Source organism: Asterias amurensis, chromosome 4 (assembly GCF_032118995.1).
Source record: "Asterias amurensis chromosome 4, ASM3211899v1".
Lineage (NCBI taxonomy): Eukaryota > Metazoa > Echinodermata > Asteroidea > Forcipulatida > Asteriidae > Asterias > Asterias amurensis.
This window is the reverse complement of record NC_092651.1, coordinates 22,576,778-22,599,873: the sequence shown is the minus strand read 5'-3', so window position 1 is coordinate 22,599,873 and position 23,096 is coordinate 22,576,778. Positions and strand designations below refer to the sequence as shown.

The 23,096-nt window shown below is 37.4% G+C and overlaps 1 protein-coding gene across 2 annotated transcripts; it reads right to left on the bottom strand.

Annotated features, from left to right (window-relative positions):
* Positions 1-904: 904 nt before the first annotated feature.
* Positions 905-22,552, bottom strand: LOC139936491 (syntaxin-binding protein 4-like). Of its 2 annotated transcripts, none has more exons than XM_071931323.1 (22): positions 22,465-22,552; positions 21,046-21,127; positions 20,427-20,509; positions 18,993-19,091; positions 18,803-18,872; positions 18,522-18,596; positions 18,035-18,144; positions 16,398-16,509; positions 14,820-14,952; positions 14,190-14,296; positions 12,582-12,955; positions 11,629-11,736; positions 10,534-10,766; positions 9,341-9,437; positions 8,979-9,106; positions 8,044-8,139; positions 7,722-7,787; positions 6,966-7,136; positions 6,051-6,176; positions 3,872-4,070; positions 3,289-3,346; positions 905-2,211 (listed from the first exon to the last, which is right to left on the bottom strand). In XM_071931323.1, exons 2-22 carry the CDS (start codon positions 21,081-21,083, stop codon positions 2,109-2,111), a joined length of 2,586 nt encoding a protein of 861 aa, XP_071787424.1. In that variant the 5' UTR covers positions 21,084-21,127; positions 22,465-22,552; the 3' UTR covers positions 905-2,108. The 2 variants fall into 2 exon arrangements, with proteins under 2 accessions (XP_071787424.1, XP_071787423.1); XM_071931322.1 differs by having other exon boundaries at positions 22,454-22,538.
* Positions 22,553-23,096: the final 544 nt, after the last annotated feature.

Genomic DNA, 23,096 nt, shown 5'->3' with positions numbered 1-23,096 from the left:
ACGTTGCCTTGGATTGGTCGAGTTGGTATATAAAAAGCGTTTGTAACCGTTTGTTATGAAATGCACATAATTGGAAAGACGTTTAAAAGTAGAATACAATGATCCACACAAACATGCCTCGAAATTGTGTGGTTTTCCTTTTACCTCGTCGACTAACACGGTCGGCCATTTATGGATTTTGACTCCCATAAAAGGCCGACGCAAAAGGAAAACCACGCAATGTCAAGGCAAACAAACAAACAAACAAAAAAAAACAAAAAAAACAAACAAACAAACAAACAAACAAACAAACAAACAAACAAACAAACAAACAAAAAAACAAACAAACAAACAAACAAACAAACAAACAAACAAACAAACAAACAAACAAACAAACAAACAAACAAACAAACAAACAAACAAACAAACAAACAAACAAACAAACAAACAAACAAACAAACAAACAAACAAACAAACAAACAAACAAACAAACAAACAAACAAACAAACAAACAAACAAACAAACAAACAAACAAACAAACAAACAAACAAACAAACAAACAAACAAACAAACAAACAAACAAACAAACAAACAAACAAACAAACAAACAAACAAACAAACAAACAAACAAACAAACAAACAAACAAACAAACAACAATGACACAAGGGTTTCAATTCACCATTCCACGTTCAAATCAAGAACTTTTATCAAATACTTCTGCGGGGTCGAAACGTGAAGTAATTAAAGGGGTTGTGTTGTCATGATCAATGCATGCAATGTATGTAGCTGCATAATACCATTACTCTATGATAATACTAACTCCCACCCAGTTACTACAAGCATGCACTCCCTCTGAATATTATCTGTAACTGGGTGAGAGTTCATAATTCAATTTACAGCCAGGCACAGCCAGACACAAACCTGTTCTGATCCCGAAATTTAATGCTGCAATACAAAGGTGTACCACTGTATATAAATTTAACATTAAATAATTTTATTGCCACAGTTACTACAAGCAGCCCTGCCGCCCCCTGCCTCGTATACAATCTGTAACTGGGTTAGAGTTCATAAATCCATATACAACCACAAACCTGGTTTGGTCATGGCCCCTTCAACCATTTCATTATTGTTTGCTTTTGCATTTACATAAATTAAATGTGTTGATAAGATGTTTGCATAAGAGAATACAATATGCTAGTTCTAGTAAGGAATACTAATATGTCATATGGAATGATAATGAATAATAATATAAAAAAAGAACCAGCTAAATTCCCTTCCAGCACTCATTAGGGCTGTGTCTGAATTAGCGGCTACGGCTAAGGCTGGATCAAACAGAGTATGCATTGAAGTATAGGACGTCCTTGGTAACACTCTTAGAAACAGCCATAGCTGACAATTCGATTACATTATGATGAAATGGCCACGGCACAAAAATATTGTAAAACGATAAGTACATTATGTGCTATGTGTAGAAAAGAGCATTTTCAAATAATATTTTTGTACTTTTTTGAGACTTGTTCTTATTAACATTAGATAAATTATTGGAAGTATTATAATTACAAATATACAAAATTTGCTTCAGTTTAAGACAGCCAGTTGGACACACAACCACTCAAGTACACCTATGTACAAAAAAATAGTACAATATTTGAAAAAGAAGTACACTTCAAGTTTAACTTCACTCTACAAATAAAAATACATCAGAGGCCAACTTCATGAAGCTGTTAAACAGAAAATACTGTTAAGTAATTTCCTCTGCGATTGGCCAGTGACAGCACTTTTAAATACAGGCTTATTATTTAACACTCTTGCTTTGCTACTGTTCAAGTATGGTACATGTGACATTTGACAGCTTTGTGATTGGCTGGTGACACCTCCTTCATCTGATCTATTGTTTTTAAACACTCTTACTCCAGTACTGTTCAATGGGGATAACTGTGACATCTGACCTTCAGGCACCTTTGTGATTGGCTAGATCATTCTCGCTGTTGATTCAGGTTTTATCTGATACTCTTTGTGTCTTGAATTTAAATTCTGTAACTTTTGACTTATGACCTCCAGGCACATTGTGACTGGCTAGAGACATTATTATAATAATAACGATGATAAATGGTTTATATATTGCGCTTTATGCTCTTGTTTCGGGCAGTTCTTGGGCATTCTCTTCGATATTCGGCAGATGATTGACGTTTGAGATCGGGTGAATCCATGTTGTACCCTGGGTCACATGACTGTAAAAAAAATAAAAAAATAAATAACATCAATACAGGAATATAAAGAAAAATCAAAATCGTGGAGGCAAAAAAACCCCAAACACATCAATCAATGAAATCAGCACTCAAATAAGTTTTTAAATGCACCAAACATTTGATCCCATGCCTGAGAATTTATGAAGGCACTGACGGAAGCCCCTTAAAATACTAAATAATTCCCAGTTGTATATAAGCAAGCTGCTAGAAATGACCATTTTGTTTATAAACATCCAATGGTACTGTCACAGTATCATAATAGAGCATCTACTCTGGATTTGGAACAGGTTATAACAAGGGTATCAAGCACGTTATCTTTTCACTTGACCGCTTCGCTAACAAACCTCCCAAGATACTACCATGGTATCATAAAAGAGCATCTCCTCTTATAAGAAAGGCAGATTTAGAAAAAAATAAAAGAAGGGTATCACAAATACTATCTTGATACTTGACCACTTCGCTTACAAACCTTACTCTATACTATTATGGTATCATAATAGAGCATCAACTCTCAGTGAGGCAGATTTAGAACAGGTTATAATAAGGGTATCATGAATGTTATCTCGAAACTTGACCACTTAGCTTACAAACCTCTTGATACTTGACCACTTAGCTTCCTCCCAAGATACTATCATGGTATCATGATAGAGCATTATATTCTTATAAGCCAGGTGGATTTAGAATGGGTTATAACAAAGTTATCATGAATGTTATCTTGATACTTGACCATCCCGTTAATAAACTCCAGTGGCTAGTCAAACCGGGAGAAAAAGTTCCACTAGAAATTTACATTTTCCTCGTACAAGTGACCCTCACTATTACCCTTAATTCAAGAACGAAGACCAGAGATTCTTGAGACATAGTTAAGGTCAGTACAGATTCAAAAGATGGTCAATGCACAGAAAAAGATGGTATAGAAACCATACATTCTAATGTGGGACATATTCTTGACAATGTCTTATGACGTCACAGTTAAATTGGATAACGTAATCAACAAGTATAGGTTTTCATCCTCTAGATTTGAAATTTTTTATTATTCCTTTAGATTGATGTACTTACTTTAAGAAGTACTTCATACCGTCCGCTGTGTAGGCTTCCTCCCAACCATAAGGCAAAGCTACAAAATGAAAACAAAACGATATTTTTAGTTGTCAATGTAATTCTACTTTTTATTTTTTATTTTATGTTGTTCAACAAAAAAGTTTAGTCCCTAGTCTTCTCATGGGTTAAAAAAAAAAAAAAAAAATTATAAAATCTTCACTCATGTCATTGTGGTAAAATTGTGGTCTCCCAATATTGTTTTATCTTTATTCAGGGATGCCAGTCAAAAGCCATACAACCAGTAACTTTTAATTTTGGTTTTTGATGTATATTTTGTTTATTAGCCTTTAGTCCTTTTAGCATTTCCCTGTTTATTTGGAGTTTTCTAATGTTTAATAAATGAACCTATATTTATTTTTATTTTTTTAAATAAATTTTACGATGCAGAGGCCACGGAAACCAAGTTAAACTGATTTGGCCCAACCTTGGAAAATAAAGAAAACAATGATATTTTCAAAGAAAAGTTATTGTTCCAAAACCTCACAACAATTCAGAATGAAAATACTGCTGCAAAAAAACACAAACAGAAAAAAAAACTTACGCTCAACTTCCAGCAGTTTCTTGACAGCCTTCACAGTTTCCTTAGCCTCAGTGGCGAGATTAAAGGGACCATGCTTGCTATGTTTAGCCAGATACCCAGGGGGAATGAAGCCAGTATTACCCCGTCTGGCACTCTCCCCACGCCCCCTGGGGCCGCTACTCATGGAATTAGGCCCGTTACTGGAGTACTCATGAACAACCTGCGTGGAGAAATTAATGGTTGATAAGACGGAGATAAATCTAGAGGAAATGTGGGATTTTGTATTGTTGTATCGTTATGCTTGTAGTGGTGTTATTTGTCCCCTTATATTTATGTTGTTGTTGATTTATAGTGTACTTCTTTGTAAAGCGCTTAGAGAATTAAGTGTTAATTATTAGGCGCTATATAAAGCGAAAGTTATTATTATTATTATTATTATTATTATTATTATTAATTCTCTATGATTAATTATGACATTGTGACAGGTAGTGATTTATCTTGATTTGATGATGCATTGCATGCAAGTTGCAGACTGGATGTGTATGATAGCAGGGATATATCGATTATGGTAATTAAAATAATCAATAAAAGATTAATAATAATAACACAAATCTTTTACGTGTACGGCTCAAAATCTGTTAAATTGATGCTAAAGGTATTTTTAACCAGGGGCAAATTTCATAGAGTTGCTTGAGCACACATTTTGCTTAGGTACAAAAATAGCTTGCTTATTTTGCACATACTGGCAAAAAATTCATGCCATATACATTGCTTTGTATTTAACTGTTGTTTACTTAGCATAACAAATGAGTGGAGTCTTGTCAGGTAATCTAATTTTACTGAGCAAGGATTTGTTAAGCTTGATCAAATTTTGTACTTAAGCAGCTCTATCCAATTGGGCCCAGTAACAACTTTAACTGGAAGGGCAAGGACACCTATACTTTACAATCGTTATCATTCTCTGACCAAACCCTACCCCAGCAAAAAGTGTTCATTTTATTTTTTGTCTACTTCATATCTACTGTTATAAAACTCACTTTTAAGAAAAGGGGAAGGATGCCAATGCCCATCCCACCCCTATCTTACACCCATTATCATTCTCTGACCATACTTAACCCCAACCCTGTCTCAGCTAAAAGGGGTTTAAGTTTTCTCTGTGTACTTCCTATCAACTGTTATCAACCTAAGCTTGAAGGAAAGGCAAGGTCGCCCAACCCAACCTCAGAAAACAGATATCATTTTTTTCTTGGTACTCGATCGTATCTTTTCTTTTAAAACTGTGCTTAAAGGCAGAGGACACTATTGGTAATTACTCAAAATAATCAATAGCATAAACCCTTACTTGGTAACGAGTAATGGGGAGAGGTTGATGGTACAAAACATTGTGAGAAACGGCTCCCTCTGAAGTGACATAGTTTTTGAGAAAGAAGTAATTTTCACGAATTTGATTTCGAGACCTCAGATTTAGAACTTGAGGTCTCGAAATCAACCATCTAAACACACACAACTTCGTGTGACAAGGTTTTTTCTTCTGTTATTATTATCTCCCAACTTCGACGACCAATTGAGCTCAAATGTTCACATGTTATTTTATGCATATGTTGAGATACACCAAGTGAGAAGACTGGTCTTTGATAATTACCAATAGTGTCCACTGTCTTTGTAGTCAGCAGTGTCATTTAGACAGACATGACAACAATTATGAATGGTTATGTATATTTGGTTTGCGGTAACACCATGTGTGTATCTACTTTCCAGGTAGAGTTTGCTCTTAGAGAAATGTCTTGCTTTATTTTACTGTCGCGGAGTAGATAATTGGGGGTTCGGGAGACTTCTCAGTTCTGAAAAGAACTGTCCTGCTTTTTAACTATTACCAGGGCAGATGGTATAGAAAATAGACTTGGACTACTACTTTAGCTTATAGGATCGTATTCGTAATTAACTGTACCGCGGAGTCAGTTCTGAATTGGTCTCATTACTTTTCCTACCTCAGCCTGACGAAGGCCAATGATGCCCCTACCCATTCCGCCCCTATTTAACACCTGTTTTCATTCTGTTAATACCTACCTCAGCAAACTGCAGTAAATTCTCTGCTGCTACTTCATATGTTCTCTCATCAACCTCAGCCTGACGGAGGTCAATGATGCCCCTACCCAATCCCTCACTATTCAACACCTGTTACCATTCCATTAATACCTACCTCAGCAAACTGGAGTAAGTTCTCTGTTGCTACTTCATATGTTCTCTTGCTGATAGCAGCTTTCCTCAGCTCACAGCTCAGAATTGCCAATCTCTTCTGCAGGTTCTCGATATCAACTGGATTTGACTTGAACATAAAGAAATACATGTACATAATATTAGTTATCATACAAGCACTTGTGGAGTACAGTAAAACTATAGCACTTCTGCATCCTATTTCCATTGAGTCAGAAGGCCAAGTTGGATATGGGAAGCAGATGCGCCATGTCTTTTTCCAAAGGCTGGGTGCGATTATGAGTTTATCTTCAAGCAAACTTGATGCTGTATTTAAAATAGCACAATATAAAACATGGTTTGATATCAATATGAATGTATATAGTAATAATAATAGACCGTTTTTATATAGCGCTTTTCACGCCCGAGGGGTGTCTCAAAGCGCTTCCGACATTATTACCCCTGGTCACTGGGCCTTAAATCATTCCTTAAAGGAAACCTGTAAGCAAAAGTTTACCCCTATTCTTCCATGATAAAGTGTTCTGGGTTCTCTTATGTGCACAACCATTAACATAAAATGGACCTACAGCTTAATTTCCCATCCAAAGGGAAAAAAGGTTGTATTTAAGTATCTTGCTCAAGGACACAAGTTTAACGACTGGGACTCAAACCCATATATGACACAATTGATAGTTTGAAACAAACTCAAAAGTTTAAAGACAATTCTTTTTTTTACACCATTTATTTAGTTCACGGCTTTCTGAACATTTGCTGTTCTGTCAATTTGCTAAATTTCAAAACAGAACAGACTAAGAAACAAAAATCAAAATCGTTTAAAAGGTTTGTAACAAAAAATATTTGTTTCAACGAGTAAATTTGCTCAGTCATTACTTTCTGAAAATAAAAGTGAGAAGTATTCTACCTTTGGTGGTGTCTTATTACTCCTCCGTTGTAACCTTTCAACTTCAGCTTCCAATAGATGAACAACCTCTTCGTAGTCTATCTCAATATTACGAGCCTCGTGTTGGGCAGCTTCAGCGAGATGGACTCGACTCTTCAAGGCTCTACTCTCATGGATGGCCCCTTGAGCCTCCTGAAGAAAACCAAGGAATTCCAAAATAAGATTGAAATAAAATTCTACCTTTTGCTCATAACAAAACAAGGTGTTCGTGAGTGATGTCTTCAAATTACGATTGAATGAATTGGTGACGACATTTTAACATTATCAATCCAATGTCGGGTTCAGACTTTTGGCGTTAATAAGGTGAGTCTTGCAAAAACAACATGTGAAAATCTTTTTTGATTAGTGTTTGTTCTGAAAAAAATTCAAACACCAGTTTTATTCAGAACCAACTCTACTCAAAAGAGATGTTCACATAGTGTTACTGTAAAACTTCACCTAAATCTAATTCCACCATGCAAAGTTTCAAATCCAACTAAGTTTAAACTGTTTTCAGTATAAAACTTCACTTTCTGGTTTATACTAAAAGTCAAGGTCGATTGGGGTCACACTCTGTGTAGCATTTCAAAGGTTTTTGGAAGAAATTTTTGATGGTTTAAAAATGGTTTCAAAATGTTTTGTTAAAATCCAGTTTGGTTCAGGAGCTACGATTTTTTTCAAACAAAAAACACCAACTTTGAACTTTACTTTTGTTAATAATATCGGAGTGACACAAACCTTGCGAATTCTGAGTAACTCTTCCTCGGCTAAATTGAAGGATCGATCTTTCTCTTGAAGTTGTACCTTTAACAAATTAAAAAATATTTAAAAAGTCGATGGATGCGTACAAAACATTTCTGGAAAACATTTCAGACGCATACAAAATATTACAAAAGCACAAATTTCCATGTCTGCATCCCTGTGAAGATATATAGTAGCAGGGTTAGTTTCAATTTCTTTTAGTTTTAAATTTGTGATTTTTCATCAAAGCAGGGTCAATTCTGCCTAGTAGTTATAGATTGACCATAAACCCTAAACTGATAGATTGCGAGTGACTTACTTTTAATCTTTCCACTTCTCTGAGTGCTTCATCTCGTTGTCTCCTCATCGTTTCTAACTCACCACTCGGTACTGTGTCTAGACTTGCGCGCTGTGGCTAAAACAAAAACAAAATTATATTATCGTTGCGGTACCGGCTGCCAAAACATAGGATTCGAACTGCCTCTAGCTAACAGGCAACCTCGGTAGTCTAGTTGGTAAAGACACTGCTCTAAAAGTGCAAGGGTCGTGGGTTCGAATCCCACCCGAGTAACATGCCTGTGATATTTTTTCACAGGACTCGGGAAAGTACTGAGTATACAGTGCTAACACACATCGGTGTACAGGTAAAAAAACAAAATTAATAATAAAAACATTGTACTTTGTTACGCCGGAAATCCATGCGTCTGTTTTTTTTTTAATGCATAATGCGTAACACGTAAAATTAACATACACGCCAAGCAATGCATAAAGTTTCATGTATCCGTGTTGCGTGCACTGCTTGGCATAAATTTTCATTTTAAAGAGTTGTGCAAGACTCATTATGCACAAGGAAAACATGGAATTCCGAACTTAGGATTTTTTGTAGAATGACTGTCAGAGAAACATCTGTAATATCCTCTATGCATGTAATACTGTTGATGTTAGATGTAAGAATCTAACATGAAAGCATACACATAGCGAGTTGAAATATCGAACTCATTGGTCCTAAAGTACTTGTCTGATCCTTACAACAAACGATGGGTCAAGTTGTTTAATACCAGTGGTGTAATAAACTTCTTCATATACCAGCTTAGCAGAAAATGACAGCTATGTGGAAATCTGTGCAGGTAACCAGTCACAAACAGTACACATTTCATGGTATTTTGGCTGGTAACCTATTCTAGTAAGCAACATATTTCTGTACTTAGGCAGGTCTCTGAACTTGGGCTCATGTTTGAATCACAAGTATTTTACCTGTTGTTGGAATGGTGGCGGCTCTGCAAAGTCAGTGACGTCATGGGCTGCAAAGGTCAATGACCCCGCTCCTAGAACACTTTCATCAAGCTGCATCTTGAATAACTCTCTGGAGACTGCAACAAAGACTGAAGTAGATGGAAATAAAACGGGTGTATTAGAAGGTATACTAAGGAGGCTCTTCACAATTATTCCTATTTTTACAAGCAGTCAAACTGCACACTTTGTCAATACCCCCTCCCTCCCCCCTAAAAATGTAAGAATTTGTTTTCTCTTCACACTATTCTACATAGAGATGTACTTGAAAGTGAATTGCATGCAAACCCTGTTTATTACGAGCACAGATATAACAAATATATCACCTCCATATGGCACCATTCCAGATTGGTCCACTTGCAGTCGTCTTCTCAGTTCCATCTTTTCCTCTTCAGATGGATCTATCCCAAGATATTTCAAAGCCTAAGTGGGATGTTAAAATTAGAGTAGGTTTGTTTATTCAATGCACAGCCATCACAAATTTTGATACATTACAAAACTTTTTACGAAACTTGAGTATACAGATAAAGAATGACTTGCAGGTTGACTTGTCAGTATAAATGTGGAAAGTACAAGTGATACGTAGGTAGGATTTTAAACTTGGCATGGTGGGAGTATAATTAGGTGAGGTCTGTAGTAACGCCATGTGGAAATCTCTCTTTTGCGTAGAATGCTGTTCTTCTGAAGACGATCCGAGCATACTAATCGAAACGTTGAGATGTCAACCACCAGTTCTTTCCAGAACTTACACTACTCAAAAGAGAGTTTTTATTCAGTTTCCATCAAAAAATCTGTGAACTCCAGATGAGCAAACCCTTGTACCATTTTGCCATGCACGTTCATTCAGAACTGTGTAGGGGTGTTCACCGTCTCTAATGTAACTAGGCAAAAGCTTGCCCAAATCATGTGACATAGCAAATGCCTCGATAGTCTGAGGATTTCAAATTTAAACGGTAGTTTTTTATCAAGCACGTCATTGTACATAGCTATATTTAAGTGAAAATAGAATAAGCTGTTGCAAACTGCTTACCAACTAAAAGGACCTGTGGTATAAATGCAAACAGATATTTATGACCAGGGGCCAATTTCATAGAGCTGCTTAAGCAAAAATTTTGCTTAAGCACGAAAACAGCTCGCTTATTTTACACATGTTACTGGCCAAAATGTTATGCCATATACATTGATTGTGACTGGTAATTAGCTGTTGTTCCCTTAGCATAACAATTGAGTGGAGTCTTGGCCGGTAATCTGATGTTACTAAGCAAGGATTATTTGGCTTAAGCAAAATTTTGTGCTTGAGCAGTTCTATGAAATTGGGCCCTGACCTAGCAGAGTCTTTCTTGAAGGCTAAATGACAAAACACCAATCCTGTTAGAGTTTATTGTGTTGTCATTTAACCTTCGGGAAAGACTGTGCTAGGGACGTAACGTCAGGCCATGAACAATTTTTAGCAAACAATATGAATTCTAATCTAACACGCACCGTATGGTTTATTAGCCTGTAATCTAGTTGGACTTACCACTTCCAGTTTGTCGACCCTTAATCTCACATGAGGATCAAGGGACAATCGTCTACTTCGAGACATCCCCCTTGGACGGGCGGGGCTTGGTGATGATGTAGCGATAGTGGGAGTGGCTAATGAAGATGCTGATTGGCCATGATTTTGGGTTGCCATGGTAATACTGTTAGGAGGCAGGACTGGAGACGGCTCAGGCTGTGTGCTGTGTGGTTGGGGTACACGGTTGTGATGTCCTGATGATACAAAATTAGAAAATTAATAATATGATCAGGGTTGGGGCATTATCAAACCCCGACTTGGGCTCCGTCTCCAGCATGGGGTCTGTGCGCTGTGTACTCAGTGGAAATACAGCGAGTATGAACTGGCCTTAGTGTACACTTGAACATTGTAAGAAAAAAAAAAAAAAGAAAAAAAAAAGAGGAGTCAACAGTTCGGACAGTATACTCGGTGTAGTGTCAGGAAACTTGAGTCTTTGAAGTCCTCTTCTCGGAACCATCATCACTCAAAAGAGATTTACCTGGAGTGCGTTTTGGCGACCCCAACCAGAAACGTTGATGATCGGTTGAGCGTTTTCGCGCGTTCGGTTGAGCGCGGTGACGATGCTGTTCAAAACAACCGGTAACTGACTTGCTAAGTTGGTTGGGCTTTGGTTGGGGTTGCCAAAACGCACTCCTGCATGGTGTCACTGCGAAAATTTTCTTACTATCCTTCTACCATGCAGACCTTCAAGTCTTACTTTACATACTTTTCATGCTCTATTTAATAACCGTTTTGCTGACTTCTCTTAGGGCAAACCAAAATAGGAAATCAGACTTTTAAGTAGGAAGAATTTCATGCCTGATTTTTATGAAGAAAAACAAGTGTACATCAGTTTCTTAGGTCTTTGGTAAAACCTTAAGTTTACAAGCTCAAAAAACAAAACAAAAAACAACAACCAAAATGCACACTTCTTTTCAATAAATTTCAATTATTTTTTTCCACATTTTACAAAACATAGAAATTAGATTCCCACAGGCAGATGAACAAACTAACAACTTTATATTATACAAAGCTACGTAGGCCTAGAGTACAACATTGAAAAAGACAAGCATTTACCGTTAATGTTTTCAGTTTGTGGAGTTGAAGACAGAGCTGGTTGAATGTGAAGACGTTGTTGAAGATGTAATGGCATAGCAAGATGGGAGGGAGCTGGTTGGGTAAGAGCTATTTGGGAAATAAAAACAAATAATGACATTTCACTAGTGAGCACACACAATAAACTGTGCATGTTAATCCTTTCAGCCTCAATGGTAACTTAAGTCAACTGTGCAGGGGTCAGAATTAGTTTAAATGTCTCCTAGGCAGCAGTTAAAGTTGAAAAAATGTACTGAGCTGTCACAAAATTTGGTGGCCCAAATTGTTTTTTTTTGTAGTGTAAAAATGTTCAGCATCTTTCTGCTAAATAAAAAGGAATGATTATTAACACACATCGGTGTATGGGTAAAAACCAAAATTAATATTCTTTATCCCCGATGCAAATTTAACATCTTTTATATCGTTGCGGTATCCGCTGCCAAAACATAGGATTCGAACTGCCTCTAGCTACCGGGCAACCTCGGTAGTCTAGTTGGTAAGACACTGCTCTAGAATTGCAAGGGTCGTGGGTTCGAATCCCACCCGAGTAACATGCCTGTGATATTTTTTCACAGGACTAGGGAAAGTACCGAGTATACAGTGCTAACACACATCGGTGTTTGGTTAAAAACCAAAATTAATATTCTTTATCCCCGATGCAAATTTAACATCTATTAAATTATTTTCTTCTTTTGAATTCTTCGCTTACGCTTACCATCCTTCGCTTACTACGTACGATGTGCTGAATGTCTGTGCTAGCTGTGTAAGCAAAGAATGCCTAGTAACATGGAGTAATAGTAATAATAATAATAATACATTGTTTACATTTTGTTAGTGATTTCATTCGTGTATGTCAGATTTTTAGGTGTGCAAAAAGAGGTTATAGTTTTTCCACGAGTTACGAAAGTAAAGGATGGGTCAATCACAAGTCTTACTTGATAATGGGTAACCGTTGATCATTGCCTGTCCATACAATGGTGGTGAAGTGGACTGATTAACTGCTTGTGAAGAGACTAATCCATTGCCTTGGTCATGACCATTCATTGGCGACATTCCCATCTGGGGTGAAGGGGGAAACCCTACACCCCCATAGGGGGACTGTCTACTGGGTTGCGGGTGGCTTGTCCCAGTGTGTGGTAACCCTTGCGGTTGTTGGTTACCGGGCTCAGATAGGTATCGTTGAGGTGATGGGTTTGAGCTCGGGGAAGAGGCGTAGCTGGAACTAGGTGTTTGTCGAGACGGATGACCGTGATGCATCATGGGAGAACCACCAGGAATGTAGACAAGACGAAGGGTACTGATGTCACTTCTGCAAAGAATAAACACAGAGTACGTCATGGGGTGTCGTGGCCGAGCAGATAAGAGCACCAAACTCAAGCTCTGGTTTATCTGTTCAGCAGGGTGTGGGTTCGAATCCTGGTCTTGACACTTGTGTCCCTGAGACACTTAACTGTAATTGCTTCTCTCCACCCAGGGGTGAATGGGTTACTGTAAGGGCAGAGATGGTTCTTGTGATTGATTTAGATTAGTGTGCTAAAAATTTGGCAGCACTGGCTGCCCAGGGATCTGAGATGGTTAAAGGAGTTAATTAAATGGCCCAGTGACCAGGGGTACTAATGTTGGAAGCACTTTGAGACGCCCTTTAGGTGTATAAAGCGCTATTTAAAAAGTTACTGACAGTATTGCTTCTCAGATTCAAATTTTGGAGCACAAAAACCTAACCAAATTACTTTGAAGTGAAATGTTTCTCAACATGCTTCATACTATTGAAAGCTGCTGTAGGCTACTAACCAAAAGTTGTTATAGACTGTGCAAGTCTCGCGAGAAATTGAACTTCCGGGACCATTGTGGTCCCAACCTAATGGAGTTTTACGTTGGGGAGATTTTGTTCTGTCAGTAATTTTAATTTAACATAAGTTATGACTCTAAAAAGTGAATATGTTCTTGGGAATGTAAAAATAAGCGATTAAAAACAGAAAAGTAAAATCAATTCAACAAATTAACGAAGAAAACTAAAGAAAAAAACTTGACCTCCAGTTTCCGGTTTACTCTAAACAATTAAGAATATTACCCAATTGACGTTCCCATTATCGCTGAACCTATGTGATGATCGCACCAATTGGACGTGATTCACAAACGGGGTTTGTTAAAAAAACCATCCAAGTCGATGTCGAACAGCGATCCTCGTCCCGATAAATGTATAATATTTACGTTAATTTAAACAAAACAATTACTATGTACATGAATTAAAATAATAATTATACAAAAAGTACGTTAAAAATAATAATCTTTAAGAATTTTTTAACAAATAACAATTTCAATACAATTTGGTTTTGTACAAAAATATACTTTTTTTTGAATTAAGTTCTCGTTTTCGCTACGTGCGAGACTTGCACAGTCTATTGGCATTAACTTAAAGATTGAAAACCAAATGTAACCTTCTCTTTCATACATATTGGTGGAGGGTAAAAGACAAATAATACACACCAAAGTGGAAGATAAGATAGCTGTATGACAGATTATACTTTAGATGTATGCATTACCTGAGTGATTCTCGGGTTAGGATCCTCACAGCTACTTCATTAGTCAGACCTGTCAAGGATTCTCCGTTAACGGACAACAGACGATCACCAACTCTCAATCGCCCATCCTGAAATCAAGATTTGGAACATTGAAACTCATCCTCTCAATGGTTTTCAATCAAAAAGGTTCTACAAGTTTCTAAACCTTTTGTTAAAATGGTGTAAAATAAAATTTCATTTGATGACATTATCGAACAGCAAAATTACACGCGTCTGTACATTCCAAAGAGGAATTTTGTGCCAGTCAAAAGGTCAAATTAAATGCTAATTTGATTGAACGTCATCAACAAGCCAAGCAGAATAAGCAAACATAAATCCTTGATTCTGATTGGATGATCCATGGCAACAACAGTGTGATGATCCATATACATTGTACCATCCTGTGTAATGCGCAGCTCTAACTCTGCGTATTGCGGTATTTTTTAGCTGTACAGGAAGTTTGCTTGAAGATAAATTTTTCTCCAACCACACTCATGGAATAATACAAACAAATAAAGCGCCTGTGCGTATGGCCTTGTGGCAAATGGGACACAGAAGTACTTGTGTGTAACCTGTATTCTACTCACCCTTGTGCAATAAACTACAACTTACCCTGTAACAATCTCCGTCTTGATGAACATTTTGGATGTATATCGATGGCCCATCAGAGCGATCGATACCTCCCGCTATACTCAGCCCTAGACCACTCAGCTTATTTATAACAATCTCACGTGCGTTTGGTACTCTGATAAAAAATACAATAATAAACTTTTGATACAGCACAAATAGGTAACCAGCTAAAATACCACAAGTTCAGATTTTTGATTTTTTTTTAACTGTACTGGGGTCGATTTCACAAAGAGTTAGGACTAACTTAGGACTAGTCCTAGGAGATATATACAAATTGCATGGATAGTCCTCAGTTAGGACGAGTAACTGGTCCTAACTCAAGATAAGACTAGTCCTAACTCTTTGTAAAATCCACCCCTGCACTCTTTGCTTCACTCTTTTAACAACTGCCTATAGAACAACACCTTGAGTAGGAGAGTAGATCATCTGATTAGAGAGTTATTTTGTCACACAGCATTCATTAATCAAACATTTACATGGCGCAATGTCAGAAGCCAGTAAATGATTTCCCATGTACGGCATAGCATGATGCCACACACTGTATCAGTTGCTCCTCAAAAATCATCATTTGCTACTCAGTATTAGCATTCACGTGTGCACATTTATTATGTACTTAAAGACACTGGACACTATTGGTAATTGTCAAAGACCAGCCCTCACAGTTAGTGTATCTCAACATATGCATAAAATAACGAACCTGTGAAAATTTGAGCTCGATCGGTCATCGAACTTGCGAGATAATAATGAAAGAAAAAAACACCCTAGTCACACGAAGTTGTGTGCGTTTAGATGGTTGATTTCGAGACCTCAAATTCTAAATCTGAGGTCTCAAAATCAAATTCGTAGAAAATTACTTCTTTCTCGAAAACCATGGCACTTCAGAGGGAGCCGTTTCTCACAATGTTTTATGCCATCAACCTCTCCCCATTACTTGTCACCGAGAACGGTTTTATGCTAATAATTATTATGAGTAATTACCAATAATGTCCACTGCCTGTAAACTTGCTGGACGAAATTGTTTCCTGCAAGCCATGCATTTTAGGACTGTACCGCGGCACTTTCATTCTACCCTTTATTAACTAGTCTCACCATTGCACACAAAAACATTCATTATTTGTATTATAAATGTAGTTATTACTTCAGTCATTCAACTATCTTAAAGCCATTGGACACTTTCGGTAAACAGTATTGTCCAAAGGCCCACACTTCGTGTATCACAACTGGTATAAAAATAACAAACCTGTGAAAATTTAGGCTCAATCGGTCATCGGCGTCGGGAGAAAATAACGGGGAAAACCCAACCCCTTGTTTCCGCACGTTTCGCCATGTCATGACATGTGTAAAATAAATCGGAAATTCTCAACAACGAGAATTGATAATTGTTTTAATGTTTTCTCGGAAAGTAAAGCATTTCATGGAATAATATTTCAAGAGAAGTCTTTCACCATTACCTTCTGTAAAATCTGTGATTTTTTTTTTTTCTGTGCCGAAAGTGTATAATGGCTTTAAGCTAAAAAGGGAAGGAAAACCCCATTGACAAAACTATAAGATTTTTCTTACCTGATATTAGCATACTCAGGACTGAGATCTCCAGGTCCTGAAGAGGAAATTACACTTGGAGATGGAGACTGGGTTGAGTTTCTTTCTCTCTGGGATGACCAACGTCTTGGAGCTAAGAAGTTAAAAGAAAGTTTAAAGTCTCAAGGATTTTACTACTGAATTATCTATTTACATGCTGGTTGGATGGTGCTTTTAATAAAAAATAGTTAAAATTCTAGGGGCCTAGAATCAGATTACCAGCCAAATGCAATGTCACATGTACCATCCTTGACTGGTATTGGGCTCATTTCCAAAGGAAAGTACCCGATTATTAAGTTAACCAATATTTTCTGCTTAAGCAATAATTTGTTTCAACAAATGTATTTTTTTGTTGTCTTGGACTGATTTTAGGTGAAAGAAATTTATGTAAGGATTTCTGTTTTTATAATGCCGATTAAAAAAAATAAAAAAAGCACATACCACTAACAATGCAGAAAATTTATGTAACATGGAAAATCGTTTGTACATGTCTGATAGACATGAAATAAGATCAGCATCCAGATAATAATTTCTTTTGGTAAACAACCAATTAAAATTGGCAGATGTTTTCATGCAATTCCCTCACCAGAAAGCCCATTAACTAACTCAATCTACAAAAATAGCTGTTTGAAAGTCTAAATTTGAGAGAACATATATAAACAAATGGGCCCAAGACAGGATTTGCATAACTTGTTTGTGTCCTTGACTGTGCTGAGATTCAAATACTTTTAATGATGAATCATATAAAAAAAAAATCTATTTAAATTAACAAAAGTGCGTGTGGTCATTAGTTCGCTAACGAGATATAGGACAAAGATATTAACGAAGGTCTTATTATAAAGGGGGCTTCAATAATTGCAAATTGCAGCCAAATATAGCATCAGTGGCTGTGGCTGTTTGCTTTTAATGATGTACTACAAACAGATTACTTAGTTCAGCCAACGCCACTTTAAGGCAAAGAATAACTTTGGTTTTAAGAACCGTTTGATTTGTGTAACCCTATAGAAATGTAGATATACACAATCAAAATAACATCTGTTTTTGAGATATCACCAGAGTGAATGTCCAAGCAGGAAAACAAATCCCCAATAAGAATACACAATCTCAGATTCAATATTTGGGGCATAAAAACTGTTTCCTTCAACAGCTCTTCAAAGTGAAATGTTTTTTAAAAATACTTTATAGCTTCGAAAGCTGCTGTAGGTTTCTCACCAAAGGTTTGTATTTCCATTAACTTTAAAGCCGGCCTCAGGTCGACCTACGATTTTCTTGTGCCCGCAACAAACCGTCGGCAATGCGCAGACAAAATATGCTCAGGTCACAATTACTGAGAAATCGTGCGCCTGCAATTGGTTCCCGACCGTCGGGATCACATCGTACAAGTTGAAATTGTTCTACTCTGGAACTGTTAATTTTGTCAAGCTGCGACTGTTTAAGATTGTCTTAAAATCACCGCAGTTACGCTCAGGTCGTAAATAATCGACAACTGAAAAGTTCCCAGGCGCAGTGTGATCCTGAAAAGTCAGTCGCCGACTGTTTTTTGTTGACGCAAGGTCAACCCGAGGCCGGCTTAAGAGTGATTACCAAATCTACACATTCTCTTTAAATCATTAACTCACCTCCATCATTGCTATCTGACGCTTGATCTGATGAAACCGACTGTGAATCCAAGTTGAAAGTGTTTCTCGTGTTGGCAAGTTGACTTTCTAACAGCAATGAAAATTTGTGTCTGTCAAGAAAAAACGGAGATAACAAGACATGAGTTGAGTGGATCTCCTTGAGCTTGATTTAGCAGCAGCTTGCGACTTCAAGGCAATAGACCCATTGCATATGACGTCACACTCTCAAAAAGGAGGCAGATCATCAGACAAAACATGCGCATAACCTCAGCGTACCTGTGGCGTTTCGCGTTATGCAAGGGGGAGGAGCTATTGACTTCTCACACAATACAGAACGTGCCGCCGAACAATGCGCGCATTTTTGGGTGTCAACTCTTTTTTGTGCATGGTTGTATACGATTTTGACACCCAAAATGACACTCAGGAGAGTGACAAGTCTATATAAGATCTATATAAGATGGTTTGTAAGATTAGCTGTGGTACTCACGTTGCAGACGCATTCCTTGTTATCACCATAGTGACGTTATTGGTCGCCGATGCATTACGAAGATACTGGACTGCCCTGAAATAAAAAAGATAATTAGACAATTTATTCATGTTTAGGCCAGGAGCTTTCCAATGTCCTTCAACCTTTAACTTTCTTCAAAATATTCTCCTCCCGGCGGAACAGGGAAACTTGATCAAAGATAGGACCTCAGCTCAGAGACTAAACACAGTTACTGTAAAATTGTTGTTTCTTGTTGTCTGATAGTATCGTGGTTTACTTACTGTTCATTGGAAACCCGCAGTAAGCTTTCACCATTCACACTGAGAATCTGGTCCCCTTCACAAAGACGTCCTGAAACAAAGCAATGTATAGTTTTGAAGATAATACCTAAGTGTAGCAGAACAACTAATCAATATGTATTCGCTGCCTTAAGAAAAATGGCCGAGTGGTTTGACAATTTAAACTACTTACCGCTTTGTTCAGCTAGTCCTCTAGGGATAATCCGTCTAATGAAGATGCCATAATCCCTTCCTTCTTCAATCTCACTCTTACCTCCGATAATCTTAATTCCTGGAGGATTACGAGAAAGTGAAACCATGGATGACTTATCAATATTTACTTTGTCATGTACCTACATTGTAATTTTACAAAATAGATGGATTGAGAATTTAGAAATCTTTGTACAGTTTTGTTTTTATGAGGTATCACCTAATTTACAAGGCCTGGGGCCGATTTCACAAAGATCTAAAATTAATCGTAACTGCAAATCAATCGCAGTTGCTTAGTAAAGTGTGATGTCACAATACAAATCACTATGGTGATACTGAAAATTTGTCTTGCGATGACTTGTATTGCTTTGTGAAATCGGCCCCTGGGCCCAATTTCATAGAGCTGCTTGCAAAAAAATCCTTGCTTAGTAAAACCAGGTTACAGGCCAAAACTCCACTCAATTGTTATGCTAAAGTAAACAACAGCTAAATACCACTCAAAAGCAATGTATATGGAAGGAAATTTCTGCCAGTAACTAAAAGTGTAAAATAAGCAAGCTATTTAATGCTTAGAAAAGCAATTTTTTTTCTTAAGCAGCTCTATGAAATTGGCCCCAGATGGCCACTTCAAGGTGAGGCCTTACAATAAACTGATTTGAGCCGTCAACCCAAATCAAATGCCACCAGGGCCACATTGCCATATACCCCTTGGGCTGAAACACTTTAGGAGCCTGGTTGGTAGAGCAGAAGGCATTCACCTGACCACTTCCCAGTTGTTAACAAAAGAATTATGTTTTAAGCCCGGATCATACTTCCTGCGAATGCGAATGCGAAGCAAATCTTGACGTCACAAATTCGTATCGTACAATTCGCAGCAGTTGAACTTTGTTTAACTCTGTTCAACTCCCTTGCGAATAATCGCTGTGAAAGGAGGGTGTGACGTCAAATTCACATTCGCATTTGCATTCGCAGGAAGTATGAACCGGGCTCAAGTGTCTTGCTAATGGGCACAAGTGTAATGACTGGTATTTTAAACCCTCACTCTACTACTGACAACACCAGAGCTTGAGTCCGGTGAAATAGACCGCTTAGCCACAACACCCAAAATATTATGACAATTGACACTGTAGTTGTGAAAGATCTAAGTGAAATAAAATGTAATCTTTAAGAGTAATAATTCACACGTCGGGCGCTGACCTGGGAAAAATAACTGGGTGTCATAAAAGCATTAGCCTCCATTGCTTCAGTGTATATCAGGCCTTCAGCAAACACAAAATCTGTTCCATTGCAACAAGTAAAATAGTTTCCAACAGACCTTAAGATTTTCCAGTGGAAATCCTGAATATTTAGACTATTCTCAAGGAATACCTTAATATTGGAACAGACTAGTCTCCTACCAAGGAGTAAGACTACTCACCGAGTCCAGACTTGCAGTTACTGAACACAACTGTCTCCGTATCACCCATGTGTTTACTATGTCTTGGTGACCCCTCGAGGGCACTGTCAAAAAAAAAAAGTAAACAAAATACAGAATTACTGACTGTGCAGCCTTCACCTGTTTACTTTCCTTGCAGGCCTTGAGTAACAAGCAGGCCAGGGAGGCAATTGCCTCTGTTGCCCCTGGTTTGGGACTTGGAGCACCAAAAAACAAATTCTCACCGACTTTATTTAAAACGGATACAAATGGAAACTTTGGCCGTTGCAAAATGAAAATGGCTTCTATGAAAATGGCTTCTATGAAAATGGCTTCAATGAAAATGGCTTCTATGTCCTTTTTAATGTCTCGCTGTGATCCCATCGACAGTGCTCCTTTGTAAATGTGAAATAATAATAATATCAAAGTGATAGTAATTTAACAAACAACCGAAAAGGTGCAAAATCCAAATACAATTATGTTTTACGATGTTATCGCTACATTGGTCAGATAAATGAAAGACAAAATTGTCGGTGGGATTTTGGTACTTTTAAAAACACATTTTTTAGTATGGATCTAATTCTAAATACCTCAACAATCTGGTTTGAACTAGCAAACTTACCTGACACCTGTCTCCGTCATAGTCACAGTCTGGGACATCTTGCTTGTATCATTCGTTATACAGGCTGCATCAGATTCATCAACTAACAAATTAATGGAAGATTTGAAAAAGCAAAGAAGTTAATTCTCAAGCATTTCATTATGCAATGACTGTGACATTTATCTCCCCAATCTTATTCACGCTAGAGCTAAAAATAGTTTGTGTATGACTGAGCGTGATGCTCCCAAGTTGTCACATCCAGCCGTCGATTTCACCAAACTTTTCCTAACTTAGGATTAATCTTATTGCTTAAAACGAGTTAATTTCTGTATCCATAGACAGTAGGACACATTGAATCCATCCTAAAGTTAACTTGACTCCTTGACTTGAGATAGGATTAATCCTTGCGTTTTGCGAAATCAGCTGCAGAGCTCTTTGTTAATGGAGAGCACATAGCGCAAAAATTGGTGTGCTTGTTTTGTTTCTGTTTGGTAATTTCATGAACAAAATCTCGAATTTCCTCGATTTGTACACGTCGCAGCCAATAGCATCCTGAGCATGGCGTCACTACTCCTACTAGCTAGACCTGCCTGGCTGATTTTTTCTTGATAGTCGAAGGGCATTGTGGGAAGGAAAAGGGGGCTTGTTTTATTACAATAATAATGCCCCCTTTTCCTTCCCACAGCACAATCACAATGGCAATGCCTTTCGTCAATTTGACAATTGAGAAAAATCTGTGGTGAGGCTAGCATATTTATTGGTACAAACTACATTACAATCTTTCTTCTTCTTCTTCCTTTCTTCTACTAGTGCTGCTTCAACATTATCGAAGCATGGACTCTGGAGGAGTTCTTCCTCCATGATCGAAGACACTCCCACCCCTTGCTGAAGAATTTTGTTTTGATTGATTGGCCATAATTTGCTAGTAGTAGTAGTAGTAGAAAACAATCATGACAAAACACCACAATAAAAATTACTAATTCTAGTTTACGTACAAAATACAAATTACAAAAAAATACAATACTTTACTGTATTTAATTTTAATACAAATTAATTACAAAAAATAGTTAATGGCCTGACGTTTCGACCCTAGCAGAGTCTTTCTCGAAGGCTAAAATGGCCTTCGAGAAAGACTCTGCTAGGGTCGAAACCAAGGCCATTAACTATTGTTTGCATTTATACTCTCAATCCATTTGGTTGGTAAGTTGTTTGCAACAGCTATTTCTATTTTCTCACAACCTACAAGTAAGTACAAATACAAAAAACAATGTCAATAAAAAAATAACTTATCATCAATGTCAATTCAATAACAATTAACATGAATTGAATAATAATTTTAACCATAACAAACACACCGGAAAACTGACCAAGGACATACTATCCCTCATGGATAATAAAGATTAAATTAACCCTGAAGGAAGAAACTTACCTTTGACTGACGTTATCATTTATGACTGAATACATAATGGAATGGAAAGAAACCAGCAATCCAGCATCAGCGAAGCATACAAATTGTACACAAACATTTACACATACAACCTCGTTCATTTCAGTTGAATACCACTTTATTCTTCTCTCGTCCCCTATATCCGGTAGTATTGCAGCTACAGGAGTACCGAGTAATTTTGGGGACGAGGCTTGCGTTCACAAATACCTTTCAACAGAGGGCCGTATGACCTTTTTGCACTGGTCGCGACTGCTGTTGTCGGCTAGCTGCTTGAGGAAAAAGGGTTGCTGCCGTAGGCATTATGTTCATTCAGGTTTCTCTTCACATTACAGTTCGGAAGTTCAGCAATAATATTACCTAATTAATGGTCTATAATGTATGTTTGGAAACGATGGTAATAAACATGTACGTTGTAAGAAGTAATGCATACAGGCAGCAGCTTCTGGACGCTTCAAACGGATGATGGAAAAAGGGTTATTATGAGAAACGTTTTCCGCGGTAACGCTTCACAGATTGGGTTTTCTGCTAAGTATTATTTTTCCTGCGAGGACAATCGCTGCAGAGTTTCAGCGATATCTCAAAAACGCGACTATCTTTTGAAATAAAATGTTCACCGGTAGATTTA

Coding starts and splice junctions, on each gene's coding strand:
- LOC139936491 (XM_071931322.1), bottom strand. Junction 14,953..16,397: donor CCTGAGTATGCTAATATCAG/GTAAGAAAAATC, acceptor ATTTTTTATCAG/AGTACCAAACGCACGTGAGA. Junction 11,737..12,581: donor CAACGGTTACCCATTATCAA/GTAAGACTTGTG, acceptor TTTCCCAAATAG/CTCTTACCCAACCAGCTCCC.